Here is a 23,582-nt window from a genome sequence, read left to right on the forward strand (position 1 = left end):
TGCTTGCATATTGTTGGGAGCATTCTTAATCTGGCCACGGAACTCAGCAGCTGGAGACCGTCGCAGCCATCGCCTTCGTTGTTGCATTGCTTTTGCGGACACTCTCGTCAACTTGTCGTCGCGATCACCCTATCTTGTCAATTTTCAGCGAACCCTTTTCTTCTTTCCCTCCTTCCCCCTCAAGAGCGATAAAGTCGCCCTTCTCCAGCCTTCTGGTCCATTTGCCTGCTTCTCCCCTGGCCAGGATAAAGGTCAGCCGAGCGCTGGCTTTCTCCATGGCACTAAACGCCGTGCTGGGGAGCGGCGTGTATGTCCACCGTCCAAATGCCCAATTCAAGACATACAGACTTTGTCCCTCGGAGTCGACCGCAATGCTGGGTTTCCGATTGCCCGTGGATTCAGGCGGTGGCTTGGAGGAAAGAACGAGTCCCTTGATGCGGTAGACCTCATCTTTGGGCGCAGAAAGGAGCAGGTCCTCGAAGGATTCAAGCACCACACCCTGGGGAGGCTTGCTCATGTCTTCGTTGGTGACAACGACACTTAGAACTTCGACTTCTTCTTGATGATGGTGGTGGTCATGATCCCCGTGCCCATGGTCTTCGTTGAATTCGATGGCTTCTCGCAACCCTTCAGCCCGCACCATTGCCCCGTCGATGCCCATGATGACTTCGATATCCACCCAGCCCTTATGGCTCTTGACCCAAGCGACTTGGACATCCAGATCGCCGACCCGGTCCAGGGCGTCTTCAAACATACGCTCATCGACGAGCTCCCACTTGTTGAAGACGATCAGATCGGTGTATTTGGCCTGCATCTTGGCCGTGTAGCTGGTGTCGTCGTAGCCCTTCCAGTTCTCGACATCGATGACGCTGATGACGCCGTCTAGATTGAACGAGCCGGGATACTCTCGCGAAACACGATTCACTTCCATGGCCAGCGTCGCAGGGAAGGCGGATCCGGACGTTTCGATGATGATCCTGCTGGGTGCGACCGAGTCCTTGAGCTGGAAAAGAGCATCGCTCAATTGACCGACGAGGTTGCAGCATATGCATCCGTTCAGGAGCTCGCGCACGCCGGATATGGAGGCCGAGCCGGCCAGTTGCGAGTCCACGGCGACATCGCCAAACTCGTTCTTCAGCAGGGCAAGCTAGTTGGTCTTTTGTTAGAAATTGGCCGACAGCCTTTGTTTTTGGCCAGTCGCGAGTTAGTTTGACGCTTACTTTATAGTCCTTTGGGAGTTGGGGAATGAGATTCAGAATCAATGTCGTCTTTCCAGCACCTAGAAACCCTGTAATGATGGTGACTGGAATCGGTGACATTGTTGGACGTGCGTTGAAGAAGTGTTGGGATCTGGGTTGCAGCTAAGAGAGAGGACTGGTGAGGCACAGAGAAAGACAAGACGAAAAGGACGACTGGCTGTCAAGGTAAAGCTGAATTGAGCTGATGGCAGTGAGACTTGATAGTGGTGATATATACAGGGGGAGGAAGAGCCGACCACTTTTTTTTCCCATTGATCGTGTCCGGCTTGACTTGCAGGTTGCAGGTTGCAGGTTCCTTATCGATAACGATATGTAGCGTTGACGTCACAAGTTACTAACGGCTAGTCCTCTAGTAGGTGGACTAACCCGTTTAAGCCTCTTGAATACCAGGTATCAATATTAAATGAACTGAGCCATCCCCCCTTCTCCAGCTCTGCTCTGGTCCATTCTTCCAACGTAGCAGCAAGCCCCAGGTCCTTGGCCATGGCACTCTGCCAGCCGTGTGGATCCGCAATTCTCTGGAAATAACCACCACTGTGCTCTGGCTTCATCTCGGGGCTGGCCGCGCAGAAGACGCTCGTCCACGACCCCCTGTCGCCATCCATCATGCCCCCAATCGCCCTGTACGGTGCAATGATCAACCTCATTAGGAGTGGAATCTCAGCGTGCACCCCGATATTACTTTCTACCAGTCCGGGATGGACAGCTGCGGTCCAAATCTCGCCATGCCCGCCTCTGGCATGCGCTGAAGCAGGACCGTATAGTTTGTCCAGCGTCTTGACATGGAGGATATTGGCGAGCTTCGACTGGCCGTAACGAGCCATGCCGCTACTGCCGCTCCCCAGAGATGTGTCGGCGAAGTTGATTCCACCTTTGGGCGCCGAATGGTGACCGAACGACGACAAGTTCACAACCCGCACGCTGCCTGGCGGAAGTGTCTTGGCAGTGTTAAGCAGCAACGGTAGAAGATGGGAGGTAAAGACCCAGTGTGCAAGGTAGTTTGTCTGCCATTGTGCTTCATATCCGTCCTGTGTCATCTCAAAGGGTGTGGCCATGATCCCGGCATTGTTGACCAATCCATGCAGCGCGGTCTCCTTGGAAAGAAAGAGCTTTGCGGCCGACACCACGGAGGCCAGCGATAGGTGGTCCATCTCGAGCAGCGTAACGTGAGCCTGAGGGTACAACGACTTGATACTGGCTATGGCCGTTGCCCCTTTGCTCGGAGATCGCGCGCACATGTAGACGTGTGCGCCATGCTGTGCGAGCCGGGCAATAGTGTGGTATCCTCTGTACAAGATATCAGATCTTTGCGGCCTGGCCAAGACAGAACAGGAGACCACTTACATGCCCGAATTCCCGCCGGTGACAATGTACACCTTGCCGGTAAGGTCTGGGAGAGAATCAGGGTGAAATGTCATGGTATCTCACAAGCACGCGGAGCAGAGATTGAATCGCGTCTACAAAGGGCAGCTGAACGGTCCGTATGCGACACTCAGCGCCCTTTTTGTACCAACTTTCACCAGCTCTCTGCATGGTGAGGTCTTGTAACGATCCTTTGACCATAAACCATGCTTCGTTACCAGCCCAAGTCAAGATTCCCCCGGGGCAATCCAGGCAACATTTTAATTATTGACTTTATTGTTCATTAGCGTGGCCGCAAGCCAGCTGCATAAAGCCAAGTCCTGAAGCCAGCCTATCGCCTCGAATACTTCTGGGACAAACTTCAAGCTTGCACCTTCTCGCAGGGCATCTCGGCCGTATCATCGAGTGTTCTTGTGCACCTGTGTATATCTCTGATCTACCCTCTTTACGAGACCAAGTCATGGTTTGAGTTAGCGGTAAGCAGTCTGCATATATATCGTATGGAAGACCAGCTAGCCGGGGCATTAAACTTTCAACACTGACCAGTATACAAACCAGCTCGCTTACTCGCTAGCGAGCCCGGATCGTTACCTGGGTAGTTAGGTACCCCTTCGCCCAGCGATGATCTAGCATTCGACAGAAGCCAGCAGCATAGCCACATTCTCAATCTGCACCGCAGCGATCCGGCTCCTCGCTGCCAAGTTCGACGGATGGCCAGCTCAAATAATAAGATCGCTCTCCGACAAATGCCCCAGCTCGCCGAGGCTGTGGAGCAGGACGACGACTGGACCGGCGTCACGAACGCCGCAGTACGGCGGAGGAGACAGAATCGACTCAATTCGCGAGCTTTCCGTATGCTTTCTTGCCCCCTCGAATTGAACCAGAGAGCACGGGAGCCGGGTGACTCTCGTGGTTGCCTTCGCCCCGGGTTGTCGAGGCCTGATTTGCTGACGCTGAGAGGGGTCTTTACGCATGTAGGGCGACGGAAGGCGTTGGAAGCAGCGAGGTCACAACCATCCCAGACGTTGTCACGCTCTCGGTCCCAAACCCGCCATCCTCCCGGACCACGAGCCAAAAACAGTCACTCCAGCAGGCGGGAAGAAGACGAAGTACAAGGCAAGGAGGCGGAGGGCGAACCCCTCGTCCCATGCTGGATCGAGGCTCATCAATCCATCACACTTTTAACAGCCTCTAAGCTCGCGAACCGATTCAGAGGCACCAAGAGAGCAGGGCTGCTTCCGTATACGACGACGCCAACGAGGCTCAACCAGGTCGTTTTCCCCCTCTCCTCGGACCACCTGATCACCTTGCTCCAGTACAACGTCCTCCGCGGCTGTCTGGAGAACAGACGACTCCTCACGGACGCATTCCGGCTCTGGGACAACGCTGTCCGGCCCGTCTACGATCGTACTAGTACAGTCGGTAACGAACATGAAGCTGAGGGGAGGGGTGATGAAGAATGGTCTTCGACAGCCCTGACCGTCCTCCCATCCCCGGGGGGTGATGACGACGCGGCACATCTCTCCCGCCTGCTTCCTCGATCCCTGCATCCGACACTTCTGCAGCGCACAGTCCCGCACGCCGCGTGGATCGACATCCTCCCGCACCCGGTGCTGCGAGACAATTTGATCCGCGCCACAATTTCGGCTCCATCTTCAGATGGAATGACGGACTCGTTCGGAGCAGCATTCCACCCGGACGCACTCTGGACCGACACGGTGGGCGACCTCTTCTTTGAGGTTGAGAGTGGACCGTCGTCGAGCCAGGGCTCAAATTCGACCTCGCTGTCCGCGTCGGGGGACGCGTTCCACGCATCATCATTATCATCATCAGCGGAGCTAGTAGCAATGGATGGTGAAGCGGTAACTGAGGCCGTGTTCGCCGGTGGAATAGTCTGGTCGCCGCCCTGGAATGTCAGCGGGTGGGAGCTGTCAGAGGCCTTCTGGCGCAAGTACGGCTGGATGATGGAGGGGTGTGCAGGGGAGATTCTGGACGCGACCAATCGGTGGAGGAGGCAGAGGGGCGAGGGTGAGCTCCGGCTCGGCTGCATGTCAGTCGATTAGAAACGTTGCCATGCCATCACGTCGGGGATCGATCTGATCACCAACGCGAGAGTGAAAATGAAATCAATGGAAGACAAGGAAAGAGCACGCGGTCTGCGCGAGGCTGAGCTTTGGGGATGCGGGTGGGTGAATGGTGATGGTCTTGCCCCTGTCATGGGGAGACATCGTCTATCAGATTCGATCTATGGTCCATCGATAAAAGGAGTGTGCGATAACAGTTTAACGAAATTGCCAGCCAAAAGCCTTGTCTCGGCTCAGTTGGCCTTACATCAAAATCAACCGCTCTCCCTGCCTTTTCCGCTTCAAGAGTTTGCCATGTATCTTTGCGCATTGCAGGTGCTCACAAGTCCGTCGCAAGGAGATGTGGTCCGACGCGGTCAATACCCGAGCAAGGCCGAAGCACCAGGCTCGCTGGAAATGTAAATGACCTCGTGGTCGTCACTGAATCCGTTGAACTTGGTCGCCGAGCAGCGGGTGTACGCTCCCATGTTCTCGAAAAACAACCAATCCCCAATCTCGACCACGCCGGGCAAGAAGTAGCGATCGGTGATGACATCGATGCCGTCGCAGGTGGGGCCCCAGATGGAGTACTCGATCAGCTCCTCCTGGCGCTGGCCATCATCTAGCGCTGTCGCCGCGGCAGTGGCGGACCAAAGAACCTGTGGGACCGGGTGCTGGTGGTCGAAGATGATGTTGGAGAAGTTGCCGTAGACGCCGTCGTTGAGGTAGAGCATGTACCCCTTTCCACCTTCGTGATTGACCCGGGCAACTTCGCGTCTCGCAATGACGTTGGTGGCTAGCGTGAAGGCATTGGAAGCGTAGTAGCGGCCGGGCTCGCCAATGATACGGATATTGGCGGGGAATTGTTCCTCGAGGGCTTCGTTGAGATTTCCCGCAAAGGTCTCGAACGTTTCGTCGACGAAGCCTCCGCCAACGTCCAATAACTTCAGGTCGAATCCTAGCAGGGCCGCTTGATCGAAGACATGTCGCGCGTCTTTGACTGCCTTGCCGAAAGAGTTCGGGTCACTCGCCCCGGAGCCGATGTGGAAGCTGACGCCAACGAGGTTCAGTCCCAGTGCCTTAGCCAGACCGAGCAGCTCTTCTGCGTACTCCAGACTGGCCCCGTACTTGGTACTGAGCCGGCACGCACTTGCTGAGTCATCGGTCAAGATACGGAGCACCAGTTCGGCCTCGGGATAGCACTCTTTGATCTTGTGGAGCTCGTCGGTATTGTCAAAGGTCATCAGGCTGACACCGGCCTTGCGAGCGTGTCTCAAGTACGACTTGGTCTTGCATGGCTGGGCATAGATGATGCGACTCGGACAAACGCCAAGCCCCAGCACCAGGTCGATCTCGGCCCTAGACGCACAATCGAATCCGGTGCCCAATTTGGCCAGAAGGCGGAGCACCTCCTTGTCTGGGTTGCATTTGACCGCTTTGACAGTTTGTGAGCACATGCACGCGGATGGAATAAAGCGGATCAAAACTCACCATAGAATGGCTTGACGCGGCCCAGATTCATTTTCCAGCGGAGATGCTGGCGGTACACTTCTCCAAGATCCGCCACGTAGAAAGCATCTTCCTCGCCAGGCTCACAGGTGTCAACATTGATACGAGCAATCTGCTCCTTGAGGACTTTCTGGATCAGTGCCTTGGAGGCTAAACCTGTCACATCGGATTCAACGCCATGATTGGTGTCAACAAAATCGACCTTATCGATTTGGTTGTCAGTCACAACGGTAGTATTGGCTTCTTCAATGGCGATAGCAGAAGGTGCCATAACCATGCAAAATGGCTATGCTGAGAAATTTGAGTGAGAGAAAATCCCCAGAAGGTGTTAGGGGGGTTTGAGGGACTCGGATCCTCTTTGAATTTGGCTTTGCCTCAGCGACTCTCCCTCACGAGGAGGAAGAACCTCGAGTGGCGACCTATGCGGCAGCTGAAATTGGGGAGATAGCAGGGTTGGGATGTCAAGCTGAAAGCACGACACAGGTCTCGAAGTTTGTTGTCGCTGTAGCAGGAGGCGGGCGAGGCTGATTAACGATGTGACGATGTCTGCAAGCGGATGCACCTTGATAGCGAAGAGCAAACGATGTCGAAGCCGTGAATGAGGTGCCTTTGGTGGCCCCAAAGGCAGATCCGAGAATGTTTCAAGCGAAAGTTATCGTGGAAGCTGTAGGAGGCGGTGGTGAAAGGGTGAGAGACTGGTGAAGAAGAGCAAGACGGTGAAGAGGTCGATGATTTTGGTGCGTTTCTGCTTGAATTTTTGGTGCCCTGGCCGACAACGACACAGTGGTGGGGGGCAAAGTGTGGATACAGGCAGCGAGTCACTGTGGGCAGCCCGGCAGGAAAAAAGTCAGATTCCAACAGGGAGTGACCTCAGTCTTCCCCAGCACCGACTTCAGTGACAAGGATCGGTGATTCAGCTAGTTGCGCTGTCTGCCTGCCCGTCGCGTATTGGTCATTCGCCGGTGCTTGGGCGTTGTGCGGTTCCTCCGCTCCCGCTCCCGTTCGCGTTGGCGCCAGTAGATTTGAACTCGATGGAATTTTTTCCTCGTCGTGCGGGATTTTCAGGAACGCGTCACGTGACTGGCCCGAATGGCCGGTGTTGGTTTCCATACAGTCCGCCTAGCCCTAGGAGGTGCCTATTTCACCGCCCTTGCGGGAAACCTGATCGATGTGAGGCGGGACATGTTCTAGGTCCGTTCGACAACGCTGACGACGGGTCTTATCGGTGGTTCTGTGGCAGAGGACGCATCTTATAGGTGAAGAACTCGGCGGTTGGAATATCCATGTCTTGGTCGGTGTCAATATGGGGAAGCGGAACCTTGAGGGTCTCGAGTATGTCGAAGCTGGCCTTGCGCATGCGTGTGAAGAACAAATCATCCTCGGTGTGTCGTCGCTTGAATCCAACCAAAATGAGGGTTTCGGGCGTACGAGCGGCCAGTTGCCTCAAGGTCTCTACCAGGTGCAGACTGCTGTCTGGGTTGTAGATGCAATCGGAAACCAAAATGAGATCGTAATTGGCATTGGAGCTATCATCAAGGCTCGAGGCCCAATCCAATACTTCCGAACGAACTGTAGATCCTGCCACGGGCGCAGCGCATCGGATATTGCTCGCCAAAATCTCCTGAGCGTCCTCCAGGTCGGTAAGAAGAAGGTCGCATTTGACAAGCTGTGCCAAAGCGATTCCCACTATGCCACAGCCCGCCCCGAGCTCCAGTACCCTAAGTCGTCTTACCTTGCTGGACTTGACCAGGGCCGCCAACATTGACATTCCATCAACAGGGGACGCAGACAGCGCTTGAGCGAAGTAGACAAGAAATCCTAGACTTGCATCCCTTGGACCTCTTGTTAAGCAGTATCGGACAGGAGGAAAAAGGACACTTACCAGATATGTCGAGCAATACTGTCACCCGTCTCCTCCCACATCCTTACGACACTCTTATTCGACAAGACAATTCGTCGCTCCACGATTGGGTCCGTCCGCTGTTTATTAGACAAGGGGAAGACACAGCTCCAAACATCGAGGATCTTTGGAATCTCTAGTAATTGAGAAGCAGTCTCGGTGTCCTTGGTAGTCACATGGAGCCGCACAGGTCTAGAGATATACTTGCCAGGACAGTGGACAATGAACTTGAGAGCTCGAGACGAAGCCAGCCACCGAATGGGCTGAGAGCAGAGGACGCCATGGGGAGAGTTGGCCTCGACAACATTTGCAAGCAGTTCGACATCCTCACCAAAGAAAGCATCACCCAGATCAGTGGTGACGGCAACGACTGCAGAGACGTCGACAGTCTTTTTGCCCACGTCGCTTTGCGGAGTGCGCAGAAAGCGAATGTACTGGACCATGACTCCCTCTAGACAGGCAAGGTATGTAAAAAGAAATCAGGATGGACACTGGAGGAGGAAGAAGTTGATCAGCTGGATGTTGTGGAGGGGGAAAAGTGAGGCGGGCTAGCACCACTCTCGGATAAACAGTATATCCGGAATCCGAGATCCGAGCACGTGGGTCTGCTCCGGAACATCGTATCCCGCCGTCCACTTGTTCTTCCCGCCACCCCCAGCCAACTCCCCCAGACAATAAACTGACCACCCGTCTTTTCTGTCCCTGCACTACATCCGGCGTCTAGTCATGCGACACTTGTTGGATCAAGCATGGCAATTGTGAAGTCGCTGCGCACCGATACAGCGCGCCTGTTCTATGCCCAACCATTGCGTTCCCACGCCGCCTCCCTGCCCTGCGCTGTGAATGTCTGTTCACCTGAGCCTCACCAGCCGTCAAGATGAACAACCCCGAATTCCGCCAAACCCTCCACAATATCTCCCACAACTTCGAATCTGCCAATCAAGCGGCCCAAGAGAACATCTACACCTTCGCCCAACGTTATGTTGACCCCTGCCTCGAAAGCGTCAAATCCTGCATCTACGCGTGCACTGCGCCTTGTTTCCCCAACAGAGACGATAATATCCGACGAAGGAGGGGCCGGTCGCGTGGCAGAGCTGAATACAACTTTGACTTCTACAATGCGTGGGATGACGACGAGGCGATTGGTGACAGTTCCTTGGGCTGGAACAACGATGAGCTGGACAGTTTACTCGCCGGTCATGGTTCGCGATCTCTCCAGCCACGAAAACAAAGGCGGATGAGCTATGGCTCTAGAGGGCGACGGAAATCCTCGGGGCTACAGCAAGATCCGGATCAGGATCCCACCATCATACCAAGCTCGTCATACCTGGGGTTTCTCGAGCGCCTCCCATGGAGAATTGGCTCCAGGAAATTACGGTACAAGCCTTCGGCAGCAGACTTGCAGGAAAATCCAGGCGGTACCCGAGTGCGAGATGCCGAGGTCCAGCCATTAATAGAGGAGGCAGACGAAGACAGTGGTACGTGGCGAAAGAGCCACGGACGTCAGCGAAGCGATACTGCCGCTTCGAGGTCAACCACTAATTCCCTAAGCTCGCGAGGCGACCTGATCATGAGCGACGAGGACGAGGATGCGCAGCCGCTCGACGATGAATTTGCCGTCATGCTCAGTCGACGCAATACTAACCAAGGCTTGGCTGAAGACCAAAGCAGTGGGAAAACAAAGACATCAGGAGGCAAGCGGCCCGGAGTGTCTCGCAATTCGACCCGCACCGTTTCCTCGAAATCGTTAAGAAGTCCCAGTGCCAAAAGTACCCAGAGGTCCGATTCTCAGAAGAATCTGGCGACACTGTCTTCTGACGTCGTCGAGGAGCAACCTGAGCCTCCAAGTCTGATGGATCTTCGGCGGGAAGAAGAGCAAGTGGCGCAAGAGGAAGAGTTGGAAATTAGACAAAAACGCGAGGCCGCACAGCGCTTGGCTCTTCACAGGGGGTTGAGTTCGCCTGACGTTAAAAACATCGCCAATGCCGAACTCAAACCTGACGACATGGACGAGACGAGAGGTCATACGCCTACGAGGCTGGAGGTATCGGAACGAGAACCAGATCCTATATCATCTGTTGGGTCATCATCATCTGCAGATGCACGGGCTCAGGAACAGGGCGAGTCCACGTCGTCAAGTATAGGTAACCCCAATGACGGGAAAGATCCAACTTGATCTGCGACACGAGACAGCCTTGGTCATTCTCACGAAGGCTAGACCACGTAAACTGCTGTTAGATGGCAATGTTCCAAACGAGCAAAGATGCGGATGACAGAATCATGACTTGTCGCCTCATCGACACTGGCTTGAGCTGCAGGAGAACAGTTCTTAGGCCCATGAACAGACGAAATGTCTCCCGATGGCTGTCTTGCTGGCCATTCACGACTTAACGAAGGGGGAGGAGGGCTACAAATGTGTGATGCTTAATATTGTATAGGGCCGAGTTGCTACCACACATGGTCTAGATAGCCGCTGTACTTGTATTGCTGAGAGTAGGTCTATTCTATACACGGTATACGCCTGTTTTGAGTCTTATCGAGAACAAGCGTTGTAGGTGGGGTCCCTTGGGCCTCCCTTGGGTCCCTCACCTCAGCAAAGCCTTATCTTGTGGCTTTGTTCCTAAACCCAGACGATTGGCCGAGGTGACATCCAAATCCCAGCATCGCCACTCATTTCGCGAGCAGGATGCGCTCCTGTTCTCACCGCAGACCACTTGGCTCCCTGTCCTCAAACGGAGTTCCCTTTGAACACGAGATACCAGTACTCCATGCGACTATAGATAACGAGACCGACTCCCTCCATATTCACTTCCATCAAGATGCCCTAGACCTGGAGCCAGGACTCAAGCCGCAGCGTTCCCTTCATTCCGACCCAGGCCCGCCGGCTCTCTCGCGCTGAACGGATGGATGAGCAGTGACAAGATGGAGGACAAAAAGACATGGAGTCCTGAGTCGTCGTCAAACCCTTCGGCCTATGAGGGCGACATGGGTGGTGTGCGGCGCAAACTCTCACACCGGCTCGCCGAGTCCTTCAGGCGAGATCCCAATGCCAGTGTCACGCGGTCTGCCTCCTTCAGTGCTGCCGATGGGAAGGGCTATGACGCTGAAGCGGCCGCTCAGGCAACGGCACTGTCACCCTTGCTGAGGCGGCTGAAGGGACGCCATCTACAAATGATCGCAATAGGCGGGAGTATCGGCACAGGTCTTTTCGTGGGCAGTGGGAGAGCGCTGGCTTATGGCGGGCCGGCCTCATTATTGTTATCGTTTGCTTTGACGGGATGCATGTTATATTGCACTGTACAGGCACTGGGAGAACTGTAAGGTCTTCCCACTGACTCCCATGAGTTCCCGATGCTGACAATTCATCCCCCACAGTGCGGTGCTGTTCCCCGTCGCTGGTTCATTCGCTTCGTACTCGACGAGATTTCTGGTAAGAAAGAGGGATCCTCCTTCCACTGCATCTTACAGCCCATGTTCGGAGAACTGACGCCTCCCTCCTTTTTCCCAGGACCCGGCCTGGGGTTTCGCCATGGGCTGGAACTATGCCCTCAACTGGTTGACGGTGTTACCCCTGGAGATTGTGAGCGCCTCAATTACCGTGGATTACTGGGTATGGGTCATGCCGGGCGGCGATCGATATTTGGTTGACGGAGACGAGCAGGTTCAAAATGTTTCTCTTAACGCCGCCTGGGTCACAATATTTCTGGTGCTGATTGTTCTGATCAACTTCTTTGGTGTGAAAGGATACGGGGAAGCAGAATTTGTCTTTGCCATCGTCAAGGTTACAGCTGTGATTGGATACATGTGAGCTGCTATTCCATCTCTACTTCACGCATAACAGGGTGGGGAACACAGCTGACTTCCTGCTGCCCAAAAAAAGTATTCTGGGAATTCTTATCAATGTCATGGGCGGCATCGACAGCCATGGAAGACCCGATGCCAGCTACATGGGCTTCCGCCTGTGGCACCATCCAGGAGCATTCCACAACGGCTTCAAGGGCCTGTGCAGCACTTTTGTAACAGCAGCATTTGCTTTCGCGGGAACCGAGCTGGTCGGTTTAGCTGCCGCAGAGACCGAAAACCCAAGGAAAGCGTTACCTACTGCTATCAAACAGGTGAGTCTAGTCTCCTTGGTGGGTGGGAGTGTATCCGTGAGAATAGGTATCTGACTTGAAGACCAACAGGTATTCTGGCGCGTGACGCTCTTCTATGTTGTCAGCTTGCTTCTCGTAGGCACGCTCGTACCATACACGGATCCTCGTCTGCTCAATGGGAAAAACAGCGCCGATGCAAAGTCAGTTAACAGATCCTGTGGCCCCCCTTAACGCTCCTGCACTGGCCTCTCTTTTCCTAACCTTAAGCTGCAGGGCATCCCCATTCGTCATTTCGATCCAAAACGCCGGCATCGAAGTCCTCCCGTCCGTGATGAACGTCGTCATCATGGTCTCGGTCCTCTCGGTCGGCAATTCCTCCATCTACGGCTCCTCGCGCACCCTCGCCGCGTTGGCCGAACAATGTCAAGCCCCCGCCTTTCTGGCGTATATCGACCGCAAAGGCCGTCCCCTTTACGCCATCATCGTCGCCTCGGTGCTCGGCCTCCTGGCCTACCTGGCCGCGACGCAAAAACAGCAAGACGCATTCAACTGGATGCTCGCGCTGTCGGGCCTTTCGTCCATTTTCACATGGTCCTCCATCTGCCTGGCCCACATCCGCTTCCGGCACGCCTGGACCCTCCAAGGCCACTCCCTCGACGAACTCGCATTCCGCTCCCCCGTAGGCATCGTGGGCTCCTGGGTCGGCCTCACGTTCAACATGCTCGTGTTGATCGCGCAGTTCTGGACCGGTTTCGCTCCCGTGGGATACCAGCAAATGTCCGTTAGTGACAGGGTGGTCAACTTTTTTCAGGCATACCTGGCCTTCCCCGTCGTCGCGCTCATGTATATCGGATACAAGATCTACATGAAGACGAAGATCCTGAGGGCAAGGGATATGGACTTGTTCACGGGCAAGAGGGAATTTAATGTCCGCTCGCTGGTGCAGGAGGAGAGAGCGGATCGGAAGAGATGGCCCCGGTGGAAGAAACTGTACAAGTTTCTCTGCTGAGATTCCCTTTTTTCTTCCCCCCCTCGTTGGATTCGGGATGGTAATTTGCTTAGGTGAACTTTTGCTCGATATGTTTCGGATATGATATGCCTCTCTGCGTTCGGGATCTAAACTGAGGGTCTTTTATGAGGATATGTTGTGTACATATATTCATGTCACCTCCAGCGAGCGCGTTTGTGTTCGGGAGAGGAAAAAAAAATAAGACTAAAAGACAAAGTTTCATACACCGTGTCAAGATTCTGTTACAAGTAGCCTGGAGTAGCTCGCAAGCCGGCTGTTGAAGAGAGAAAAAATTGCTTAATCGAGTATTATTCTGTACTTCCGTCCTTTAGGATCATCTGGCTTAACGCTGTACAGCAGCAGTAGCATACATAGCGTGTATTCAACGATTCATTAGCCCGCTTTCCTTCCCTAGGGAGTCTCCCGCTCTTCTGTACGCTTGTGTTTACTTGTGTAGGCTCCGCCTTACCTGGACAGCCGCGAGCCTCTGATGGCCGCAATGGCGCTCCTGCGATGCGGGCTCTCGGCGAAGAGCGCCTTGATCAGATCGACCACTTCGTCGGCACTGAACTCCAGGCTCAGCTCGCCCTCGGTCCACAGGTACTTGATGTCGACGAGCGAGCTCTCCAGGATGTTGATCAGGTACTGGAAACGCAGCCAGTTGGAGACGTACACGGCCACCATGGGGATAGGGTCTTGAGGCTGCTCGGGATCTCCGGCCGGAGGGGTCGAGAGGAAGAGGTCTTCTAGACTGGCGATCTGTTGGCAGAAGGCCGTGAGTCTCCGGGACTCGGGTTCGGAGATGTCGTCCATCTCTTCAATCGAGGAGATCACTTTGGTGATGACCATGGTGACCAGCGAGCCGATGCTTTGCATCAACGCCGATGTCGAGAGGATGGGTTTCCAGTCCGTGTGCAGCGTGCGGATGCGATCGACGACTGAAGAGACGGCGTTCTCGATCTCCTGGGAGTAGGGGAACTGGGTGCACAGCGTGAACCCTTGGGCTCCTTCCAGCAAGTCCCAAACGATAATTCGCTGGGTCTCCATCTCTTTCGAGTATGCCATTTTGGCGAATTTCTCCATGGCTTTGATGTCGGCGTCGATGTGCGGCATCCCCGCTGGGATGGTCATGTCACGAAGTCGCTCGGCAATGTAGAGGGAGTCGTTGTAGCGGTGGATGTCGGTTAGAGACGAGGACGCACCATAATAACTGGGTGCCGTCGCGCGGAACATAGCCAGAGCCAGTGTCGGCAGGGCCAGGAGTCCTTTTGATGCTGTTGCAGGTTCAAGATTCTTGTGTTTGGTCTCTTCGATAGCTTGAGCATCCGAGAAATCCCTGCCTATGATTTCAACGAGATGGTCCGGAATCTCGCTGATGCTGTAGACTTCAGTCAAGGTGACCTCATGCTCGGTCTCCCGGGGCCCTCGTGCACCATTCGTCTCGGTGGGAGCGTCCTTGACTGCCTGCTCCGATCTCTTCTCTTGATTCTCATCATCCCAGCCCCAGGCCTCTCCTGCATCATCCTCGTCATGAGATGCGGCGTGGCCATTCTGTTTGTCTTCTTTCTCTGCGCTGTTTTCTTCCTCGTCAAACCCCCAACCACTCGTGTCTTCGTCCTCTGTACCGTCGCCTTCCGTTGGAGCTTCTCCTGTCGATGATTTGTCCTTGATATCTTCGTCCCAGCTAGTGTCCCAGTCATTGGATTCATTGTCGCCAGCTTTGGGCTCTTCTGTGGCTGTCGACATGACCTGTTTTTCCACTCTCTCGACCTGTCTGAGATGACCCTTTGCAGAAGCAAATGCTTTCCGCACGGCGTCCAGTGTAGCTGCCTTGCGCTTGTTCAACCAAGTACGCTGAATGTCATCCATCCAGTCTTGAAGCTGGGCTTGCCCAGTCCACTGTAATGATTTCAATTTGTCCAGAATTACAGTCACCCTTTGTTGCAGCTTATCGAGACCATCCAGCATGGCGAGGTCTATTGGTAGCTCGGGGACCAGCCAGTCCGACACCAGAACACTCATCAGGTCCGGAAGGATGGCGGTAACTGCAGCACCCTGTATCATCTTCGGCAGAGAAGTTTGCAGAAAGTTTATAATATCAAGGACAAAATCAAGGACCAAGTCTATGGACGGCAGAGTTGTGCTTAACTCGATGTTCAAGGAATGTTGCTCCACCTGGTATGTCGAGAGCTTCGATCGGGCAGTGCGTCGAAGGGGCTGGACCAGCACTGTCCGAAGCCTGTCCGTCAAAGGTTCGACAGAACCTTGCGCATCACCCAGGTCGGTAAGAGCTTGAAGTATGGCATCAAAATTGAATGTGTTGGACCCAGGCTCATTGGGGAGAATCTCAAGGTTTGCTCTCCGCGGCTCTCTCCGAATGAGAATCTGAGCATTCAGCTTTGTTTCCAGCTGTAGCCGAGTCTTGAGGCGTAATTCGTCTTTTAGATCTCGAACAATATTCGTTGTCCTGGACCTGAATTTGCTTGCAGGGCTTTTATCCAGCTCCTGCAACTTTGAGGCAGCTCCACACGGGTCATCCTTGGCCAAACACTCCTCGACTTCTCTCAATGCCTTCGTCTTCAGTGATACATCCTCCAGCTCTTGTCTCAGGGTCTCGGTGAAGTCGATCTCCGTGTCGAGAAGTTCGACTTTGCGTTGATAGTCTGTTGCCTGGTCTCTCAAAGCTTGCAGTTGTTGGTGCTCCTCCACAATGCGTTTGGACTCGAGTTTACAGCGGGCGATGTCCTCCTGAACCTTCTTTGCCCGGGAGATCCATTGATCCACCGATCCAGCCTCATCCCTACTCTTTTCTCTGATTTCATCACTAATCTCACGCCGCGTCTGGGATATTTGGGCAAGGAGCGCCGAGATGGTCGAAGAGGACAGATCAGAGGTCAGGAGTTGTTCCGACTGCGGGACACTGCCATGGACGATGGCATCGCACAGGGAGATGGCTGCATCCGATTCATTAGACATGTCTCAGCACGGAATATATTGGTAGCGGAAGCAGTCGCGTAAGTCTGGTGCCGGATCTCAAAGCAAACAGTGACAACAACGTCAATCACCTGCGAACAACCGAAGACGATCCCCGTTGCCCATTTTGGTCTCTATGCCCCGCCGGAAATTTTTCCACTCCGCAAAATATTGCGGAGTAAAATTGTTTCTTTCGCTTCCCATATTTCACGAAACGTCTTTCTGAGCGCCTCGTTATCAGCAGCCAGATACGCATCGCCCTTCCCTGAGCAGGAAGATAAGCGAATCGACCATGGCTGAATTGCCGGGTTCAGGCGGTGCTGGTGCCGCGCAAAGTCAAGCGCAGGTACGGGTGAGGCTAACCACGCGAGACACAGAGCTCGCTGTCGAGGACCTCGCTCCCATTCTCGTTCCTACCTCTTTCCGCCGTCTGACACTCTCTACCCTCGTCAACAGCCTCCTTGAAACCGAGAAGACGATCCCTTTGGAATTCATCATCAACGGCACATATCTTCGTACTACGCTAGACGAGTACCTCACGAGCAACGGTATCTCTTCAGAGACAACCCTCTCAATCGAATACGTCCGTGCACGCATTCCGCCTCAATATGTGGCATCATTTGAACACGATGATTGGGTCAGCGACGTTGACGTCTTGTCGACCACCTCTCCAAGAATTCTCTCCGCTAGCTACGATGGCCTGTTAAGAGTATGGAATTCTTCCTCCCAGATTCTCGCGACGTCTCCAGGCGTCGCGAGAGGTGGACATGGGTCTTTCATCAAGTCTGCAAAGTTCATATCTCCAACTCAAGCAGTCTCAGGGGGGTTTGACCGCACTTTAAGATTGTGGAAATACTCGGAGGATCAGGACGGGTTTTCAGCCAACCTCTCGCCTCAAATCGAGCTCTATGGGCACAAATCCTCGGTAGATTCAGTGTGCCCCCATGCTGCCTCCTCCCGAATACTATCTGCCTCCTCCGACCACTCTGTTGGGCTGTGGTCCACGAGAAAATCAGACGCACCCGCCGCACCCGAGGCTCTGGTCCCGAAGACAAGGACCAAGGATGGCAAGAGGAGGAAACTGAACAGCGAGGTGTCGGTGTCACAGCGGGGGCCCCTCGCGCTGATGCAGCAGCACACAGGACCAGTCTCTGGGGCCATGTTCGATCTCCACGATCCCACGGTGGGCTATTCGACATCTTGGGACCAAACCGTGCGCACCTGGGATTTAGTCACCGCTTCGCTGGTTGACACTCGAACCACCTCAAGCGCATTGCTCTGCATTGACCATATGCCCTCCCTTCATCTCATCGCAGCAGGCTCCGTCAGCCGCGTGGTCAAGCTGGTGGATCCACGGACTTCCGCCGCAACAGTCACGGCCATAACCTTAAAGGGTCATAAGAATTCAGTCGTCAGCCTAGCCCCAGATCCTACCAACGACTACACCATTGTCAGTGGCAGCCATGATGGAACTTGTAGGGTTTGGGATGTCCGAAGCACCAAGCAGGAAAAGGAGGGTGCTGTCGGGCAAAGTCTCTATACCTTGCCAAGAGCGAGCCTCAATGGTGCTGCCAGTCCTGCGTCGGGCGATGGTGTCAAAGTTTTCGGAGTGTGTTGGCACAGCGAGGTTGGCATCCTCAGCGCAGGTGAAGACAAAGCTGTACAGATCAACCGTAGTGACAGCCAGACTTGAGGGTGTGCTCCAGGGACAATCTCCCCGCCACGAGTGACAGGAGAAGGGTCACCATCAGTCACACCCTTGATTTGACATGAGCAGAGCTCTCAGTTTGGCCACGGAGAGGTTGACCCGTCAACATGTCAATTCTTTTTGCGGAGGTGGTCAAGCTACGCAAGCCACATGCGGACAGACCAGGATGCTGTTTCGAAATTGGCTCACCTGGCTCAAGCTACACCCCGTCTTGTTCGGCAAGACCATGACCTTTTCCTCTTTGTGCATATTATCCGAGAACAAGGTTTCTCCTCAATGCGGGCAGTGGACGCAATGCGGTGAAAGAGCACAATGCAGAAGAGGCTGGCGCTAAGAGACGCCGAAAGACGCAAGTACCTCAGGAACCTAGCGGACTTCGAGAAGCGGACAAGGTTAGCACAGCAGGCCACGACTGGGGACTTACGTATACTATGGGAAATGACCGGGCGGTCAAGATGGACTCCAGCGTCAGGCATTGGCTGTAGCTGGGGAAAGAAGCAACACGTGCATGTCGAAGATCTCGGAGAGGCGGAGATGAAGAGGCCGAAAAGCGTACAAAAGTGGCAGGTCAACGTGGTGTTGCATGCAGCAACATGAGGCTAGAGGTCTAGCCACATCACAAGAGATCCGGAGTGTGAGGAATTCGATAGACTGAGTTTAGCGGGAGAGGCCGCCGATCACAGACTCCGAGTGACAGTCACAAGCAATGTGGATGGAGATGGAGGAGGCGAGGAGACGGCGGTGCTATTACCTAGTGAAAAAGGAAAAAAGGAGTAGGGGGGTACCGAGTCGACAGAGAGTACTAAGTAAGGGGAGAGGAAGCTGGCAGCATCATCAATCAATCAATCAATCAATCAACGAACCAGTCATTCGATAAATCAACTCCAATACAATATCATTTCAATAATACTCGTACCGACTTAGCCTTGGGAGGATGAGTGGGCTATGCGAGCACAAGTTAGGTCAACTGGAGCCTTTTTATTTAAGCTTGCCTTGGTTGCGATGATTATTATTGGGGTGGTTTTGGACGAGAGTGGTACCAGTGGAGAGAGATGGACACCTAAAAATTTCATGGGCCGGCCGGTGAGCACGCTGCCCAAGTGTCCGATGGTCCCAAAAAGACGAAATACCAAATATACGGGGGCTGGCCCATCCCAGGGTCTTCCTGGCCCTACCATCCCCCGTCGTGTCTTACTGGCCTCACCTTTTTCGAGGCTGGTGGGCTTGGGGCCTTGGGTCACCACCCCTGGGTACCTGAACCACTCTTGTTACTAGGTTAGGTATTCGTAGGTGCCTGGTAAGCTAGTAGCAATAGGTACCTAGTAGGTAGTAGCCTGGACCGCTGTCCCTCGCTCCCAGATGGCTAGGTGCCTCCAGCCCGCTAAATGCCATTCATCCATCCACGCCCACTCCCCAACTCGCTACCTGCTGCGGTATGTATGACCACCTGCGCGTGAACCTGCATCTGCAGTGACCAACCTGCAACCTGCAACCTGCGCCTGCACCAAACTGATCGCTCGCTTGTTGTCTGTCCATGATTCAATCCTGTTCACATTTCTTCACTCTCCTTCACGTCAGTACGCCATCAGCATCCTTCGCACCAGCTCATTTCCTCCGGTTTTGGGATATCTCAATCGCGGTTTCTGTCGCTCCTCTCTGTCCACATTTCGCTTGACGATTGCCGTCTCAGGTCCCCCCGGGGTTGCCCTACAACCACGACCACCACCCCCCTGCGGGCATTCTCTCGCTAATACAAGTACCAAAATAAATCTATCAACTCAACCATCTGACATAAACGCTTGGTCCAGCCACATCCATCATTTTCCCCGTGACGGCACATCAGTCCAGACTTTTTGCAGCGATTAGTTTTATCACCGTCTGCTGACGAGAGAAGTTTGGGGGAAGTCCAAAAACAAAACATTGTTGTAGGGCATCCGTTAATACTATCCTTCGAGGCCACCCGGCATTGGATGCTGACCACAATCTGTATGCAGGCTACCGTTCACTGTCCAACTGCTTTCCATGGTTTCGTCTCTAGTCTTGCACAGCTAAACCTCTTTTCCTCTTGTTTGCGGACCGAACAACTCGAACCATCCTGTCAGACACCTTATCCTTGAATAGTTCCCATTCGGGTACCGTCGCGTTCCGCCGAAGCCACCTTCATGCCAATCAAGCTGCCCAAGGGATTTCAACGACGGAAATCTTCAGGCCATGCCTTGGACGAGGTGCGCAACCCTCCCGGCGAAGTTTCCTCCTTCCGAGTTCTGGAGAGGCCAGCAAGCAAAGGAAAATCGTTCGATGGCGGCAGACATTTGAAGATGGCATCTGTGGGCGGAGGAGGACTACTGCCGCCGCCAAAAGATCAGTATGACCATGAGGAGGTGGATTTATTTGCGGTGGGCCGCCCTGATGCAAGCAACCGGTACGCGGAGAACACAATCCAGCTCGATCATATGAGTGGCACGGCACTGACAAGACTGTCTAGGGGAAGTGGTGGCACTGAACGTTCCCACTCGACAGCCCCTAATGATAGTGCGGCATCCTCTGCCCGTCTCAGTACTTCGTCGACGAATCCCTCTTCCATTGATACAAGATCGGACAAAAACGTCCAAGGAGGCGCTGGATCAAGACCTATTAACGACATTCCCGCGCCGCCGCCCGCTTCGACAAGGCCTGGCTTCCTGCGCAGCCCAGCCAGAACGTTTTCCTTTGGCGTCGTGAAAGGCAGTCGAGGATCACCCACCTCACCAGTCGGTGCTTTACCCCCACTGATGGACACTACCAGAAACAGGGCCGTCACGTCAAGCACCGCAAGCACGGCCACGCCTCCCAGACTCTTTGATACCGATCTCTCACTGGAGAGTTCCGAATTGGATGAGTTCGGAAACATGTTTGACCATATCGGGTCTAGTTCCGACGCGGTCCCGAGCCGGCTTATACACCAAGAGGTAAGAGAAAGCTCCGCGACTTCTCACAATATTTCATGCTGATGTTTCAAAGGCTTCGAACTCTTCTCCTCCTACACAGTATCCTCCGACCTCTTATCCAGGCGCTAGTCCCCTCCGTGTCAACCGAGCTCCTCCTCCAAAGCCCATCTCTACCGATCGCTCGCAAGTCGTCGAATCCTCTCCCTATTCATGGGCTTCTCACGATTCCAATGATCACTTGATGCGGTCTCCAAGTCCGTCCAAGACAATCACTCAAGGAAGTCCCCTAAAGGCCGGGGAGGCTATCTCACGCCCAGGAAGGTACGGGTCGATGTCAGAATCTACAATCTCTGCAAGAGGCCCCGGAGGCCCACCATCTCTTACCAAAGAGGACGAACTCCAGCCCTCTCCGATAATGCACACCAGGTCTGCGGACAGCAGTATACCCTTGGCAAACTCTGCTAGGGACGGCCCTGGAGGGTTTTCTCCGAGCTCGACACACAGCGCCACGTTTGACCCCATTATTGCTGCGGATGCCCAGCTTGCCAACATGTATCAGGAGAGCAAGCCGGCACCAGTTAAGCCGGTTGCCACGAATAAAGTCATGACGCCCGCTCAGTGGGAACGATATAAGGAACAAAAGGAGATGGACCGACGGCTTGGTGCTTTATCTGATGACAGTGGTTCCGAGGCGAGCGATAATTCCGGAGACGACGACGATGATGAGATTGAACGTGGTCGGCAGGCAGCAAAGCAACGTCGGAAGCAAGAAGCCCACCTCGCTGTGTACCGGCAACAGATGATGAAGGTAACGGGCGAAACACCACCCAGTCGGTCAATGAGCAGTCTGGGTGTTCTTCGCACGGGCGACAATAGCTCATCAACGGATCTCAATAATCGCTTATCACGAATGACCATGGACTCTAAGCAGTCTGGTAAGAGTAGCGGAGAAGAGGAGGAAGAAGATGAGGATGTACCTCTTGGAATTCTTGCGGCACATGGGTTCCCGAACAAGAACAGGCCGCCTACACGCCTTGCCAATTCCCCTTCGAACTCCAACTTGCGAAGTGTCAGCCAGAACCAGGGGTCTCCGTCTGTGATCAGCCAAGCTCCTAAAGGTGGTAACTTGCCCGTCTTTGCTCGACAACTGCCTCCCGACCCCTACTATGGAGCCAGCATTGTCAACCCTTCAAATCGTGAAGCTCTGGCTCTTCACCCTACCGCTCCTCCACAAGGAGCTGGTCCTGCAACAGCCCATCCCATCCACCCTGCAGGACTTGTCGGCGTTATTGCTGGAGAAGAACGCGCCAGAGCTGCCCGACGGGGTAGTCCAAACCCGGCTGGCAACTACGAGTTGCCTCCCTTGGGCCCCCATCCTGGGATGGTGCGATCGCAGACCACTGGGACTCTGTCCTCAATGGCATATCCGCCTATGGGAGTGCCAGGGATGCCAGGAATGCCTGGTATGCCTGGGATGGGCCCGATGCTAAGTCCCGGGGACCAAGCGCAGATCCAAATGTCCCAGCAGATGACGCAAATGATGCAGATGCAGATGCAATGGATGCAGCAAATGTCGAACATGATGGCTGGGCCGATGAATGCGCCGCAAAACTTACCTCCTCCAGGTCCACAGAACCCTGCATTTGGAAGACCTCAGTCACTGGCGATGCAGAATCCCCCGACACTCCAAGCCAATCAGCGGACCATGAGTACTCTCAACCCAAGCATGGCTCCTTGGAATAGCCAACCACCGCAATTGCCGTCCATCAATGTCAATGGGAACTATGCACCGTCCATCGCACCCTCTGAGCGTAGCAACATCGGCCTGGCTTCGAGATACAGGCCTGTCTCGACCGCTGCGGAGCCAGACGTGATGTCTACTCATCATCGAGCGTCGACGTTTACATCGACCACTATGCGACCTTGGTCGTCAATGGACCAAGCACGCCGATCGTCCACGCACGCCACTAAGCCTTCCGTGAACACACTCGGCCGCCGATCCCCGTTGGCAACCCAGGACGATGAGGACGACGAGCAAGGTTGGGCCGAGATGAAGATGAAGAAAGATAAGAAGCAAAAGACTTGGGCACTCCGAAAAGGGCAGAATCCGCTCTCGGAGTTATACGCCAACGCCTCGTAATGAACCCGCATTCATCATTTTCAATGTCCAACAGAGGCGTTCATACAAAATGATGGGGGCGACTGCAATGTTTGGGAAAACGGAGACGGAAAGCATATCACAGCATTTTGGCGAGATTTAAGAAAAAGTTATTTTGGGTAATGGTATACAGGGTGAGAGTAAATGAGCTCCACGTTGGATGTATAGAGAGGGCGAGGTGGAACTTCCAGAGACATATTATACGCAAGACCTGCATATTTGTAAAATAATCACAACCTCAACTGTCCTGAAAAGCGTCTGTTTGTGGATGCCACCTGTCGTGTGAGTCTATGCTCAACACCAACGATATGATGGTCAACTATGATGGTCAACTCGAAGCCACCCAGTGGACAAGCTAGCCTAGCCCTGTTCCAGTGTAGCGTGGCCCTTGCCAGCCACAGTGGAAAACTTCCAGGTTCCCAGCGTCTAGATCCTGGATGTAATCGTACCTCATGCCAGGCACGGTTGTCGAAGAGATCAAGGGGGTCAAGACGCGCATCGTGCAGCACCGAAATATCGAGAGACTGGGTCCCTTTGAACCTATCCCCAGCAAAGCGCGGGAGACAAGTCAAAATGTCGAATCGCTTGTCGGAGAATCGCCCGAGGGTCTTGGTGCAGAG

General features: G+C 54.1%; 10 protein-coding genes across 10 annotated transcripts; 5 read left to right on the forward strand and 5 right to left on the reverse strand.

Moving 5' to 3' along the window:
* Window positions 1-124: 124 nt before the first annotated feature.
* On the reverse strand, window positions 125-1,319 carry Z520_06894 (uncharacterized protein; the record flags this gene model as incomplete). Its single annotated transcript, XM_016777394.1, has 2 exons — window positions 125-1,147; window positions 1,221-1,319. 2 exons carry the CDS (start codon window positions 1,317-1,319, stop codon window positions 125-127), a joined length of 1,122 nt encoding a protein of 373 aa, XP_016631565.1.
* A 281-nt stretch (window positions 1,320-1,600) lies between these two features.
* Window positions 1,601-2,677, reverse strand: Z520_06895 (uncharacterized protein; the record flags this gene model as incomplete). Its single annotated transcript, XM_016777395.1, has 2 exons — window positions 1,601-2,546; window positions 2,604-2,677. 2 exons carry the CDS (start codon window positions 2,675-2,677, stop codon window positions 1,601-1,603), a joined length of 1,020 nt encoding a protein of 339 aa, XP_016631566.1.
* Window positions 2,678-3,331: 654 nt separating this feature from the next.
* On the forward strand, window positions 3,332-4,684 carry Z520_06896 (uncharacterized protein; the record flags this gene model as incomplete). The annotated part of the gene is made up of 1 exon (XM_016777396.1): window positions 3,332-4,684. One exon carries the CDS (start codon window positions 3,332-3,334, stop codon window positions 4,682-4,684), a length of 1,353 nt encoding a protein of 450 aa, XP_016631567.1.
* Window positions 4,685-5,061: 377 nt separating this feature from the next.
* Z520_06897 (uncharacterized protein) lies at window positions 5,062-6,464 on the reverse strand (the record flags this gene model as incomplete). The annotated part of the gene is made up of 2 exons (XM_016777397.1): window positions 5,062-6,119; window positions 6,176-6,464. 2 exons carry the CDS (start codon window positions 6,462-6,464, stop codon window positions 5,062-5,064), a joined length of 1,347 nt encoding a protein of 448 aa, XP_016631568.1.
* A 948-nt stretch (window positions 6,465-7,412) lies between these two features.
* On the reverse strand, window positions 7,413-8,536 carry Z520_06898 (uncharacterized protein; the record flags this gene model as incomplete). The annotated part of the gene is made up of 2 exons (XM_016777398.1): window positions 7,413-8,025; window positions 8,076-8,536. 2 exons carry the CDS (start codon window positions 8,534-8,536, stop codon window positions 7,413-7,415), a joined length of 1,074 nt encoding a protein of 357 aa, XP_016631569.1.
* A 434-nt stretch (window positions 8,537-8,970) lies between these two features.
* Window positions 8,971-10,269, forward strand: Z520_06899 (uncharacterized protein; the record flags this gene model as incomplete). Its single annotated transcript, XM_016777399.1, has 1 exon — window positions 8,971-10,269. The coding sequence occupies one exon, from the start codon at window positions 8,971-8,973 to the stop codon at window positions 10,267-10,269; it is 1,299 nt and encodes a 432-aa protein (XP_016631570.1).
* A 746-nt stretch (window positions 10,270-11,015) lies between these two features.
* On the forward strand, window positions 11,016-13,196 carry Z520_06900 (uncharacterized protein; the record flags this gene model as incomplete). The annotated part of the gene is made up of 7 exons (XM_016777400.1): window positions 11,016-11,410; window positions 11,469-11,523; window positions 11,602-11,703; window positions 11,755-11,897; window positions 11,974-12,208; window positions 12,278-12,387; window positions 12,461-13,196. 7 exons carry the CDS (start codon window positions 11,016-11,018, stop codon window positions 13,194-13,196), a joined length of 1,776 nt encoding a protein of 591 aa, XP_016631571.1.
* Window positions 13,197-13,661: 465 nt separating this feature from the next.
* Z520_06901 (uncharacterized protein) lies at window positions 13,662-16,172 on the reverse strand (the record flags this gene model as incomplete). Its single annotated transcript, XM_016777401.1, has 1 exon — window positions 13,662-16,172. One exon carries the CDS (start codon window positions 16,170-16,172, stop codon window positions 13,662-13,664), a length of 2,511 nt encoding a protein of 836 aa, XP_016631572.1.
* A 289-nt stretch (window positions 16,173-16,461) lies between these two features.
* On the forward strand, window positions 16,462-17,862 carry Z520_06902 (uncharacterized protein; the record flags this gene model as incomplete). Its single annotated transcript, XM_016777402.1, has 1 exon — window positions 16,462-17,862. The coding sequence occupies one exon, from the start codon at window positions 16,462-16,464 to the stop codon at window positions 17,860-17,862; it is 1,401 nt and encodes a 466-aa protein (XP_016631573.1).
* Window positions 17,863-20,039: 2,177 nt separating this feature from the next.
* Window positions 20,040-22,944, forward strand: Z520_06903 (uncharacterized protein; the record flags this gene model as incomplete). The annotated part of the gene is made up of 2 exons (XM_016777403.1): window positions 20,040-20,825; window positions 20,878-22,944. 2 exons carry the CDS (start codon window positions 20,040-20,042, stop codon window positions 22,942-22,944), a joined length of 2,853 nt encoding a protein of 950 aa, XP_016631574.1.
* Between the last annotated feature and the right edge of the window lie 638 nt (window positions 22,945-23,582).

Source organism: Fonsecaea multimorphosa (genome assembly GCF_000836435.1).
Source record: "Fonsecaea multimorphosa CBS 102226 unplaced genomic scaffold supercont1.13, whole genome shotgun sequence".
In the NCBI taxonomy this organism is placed as follows: Eukaryota; Fungi; Ascomycota; class Eurotiomycetes; order Chaetothyriales; family Herpotrichiellaceae; genus Fonsecaea; species Fonsecaea multimorphosa.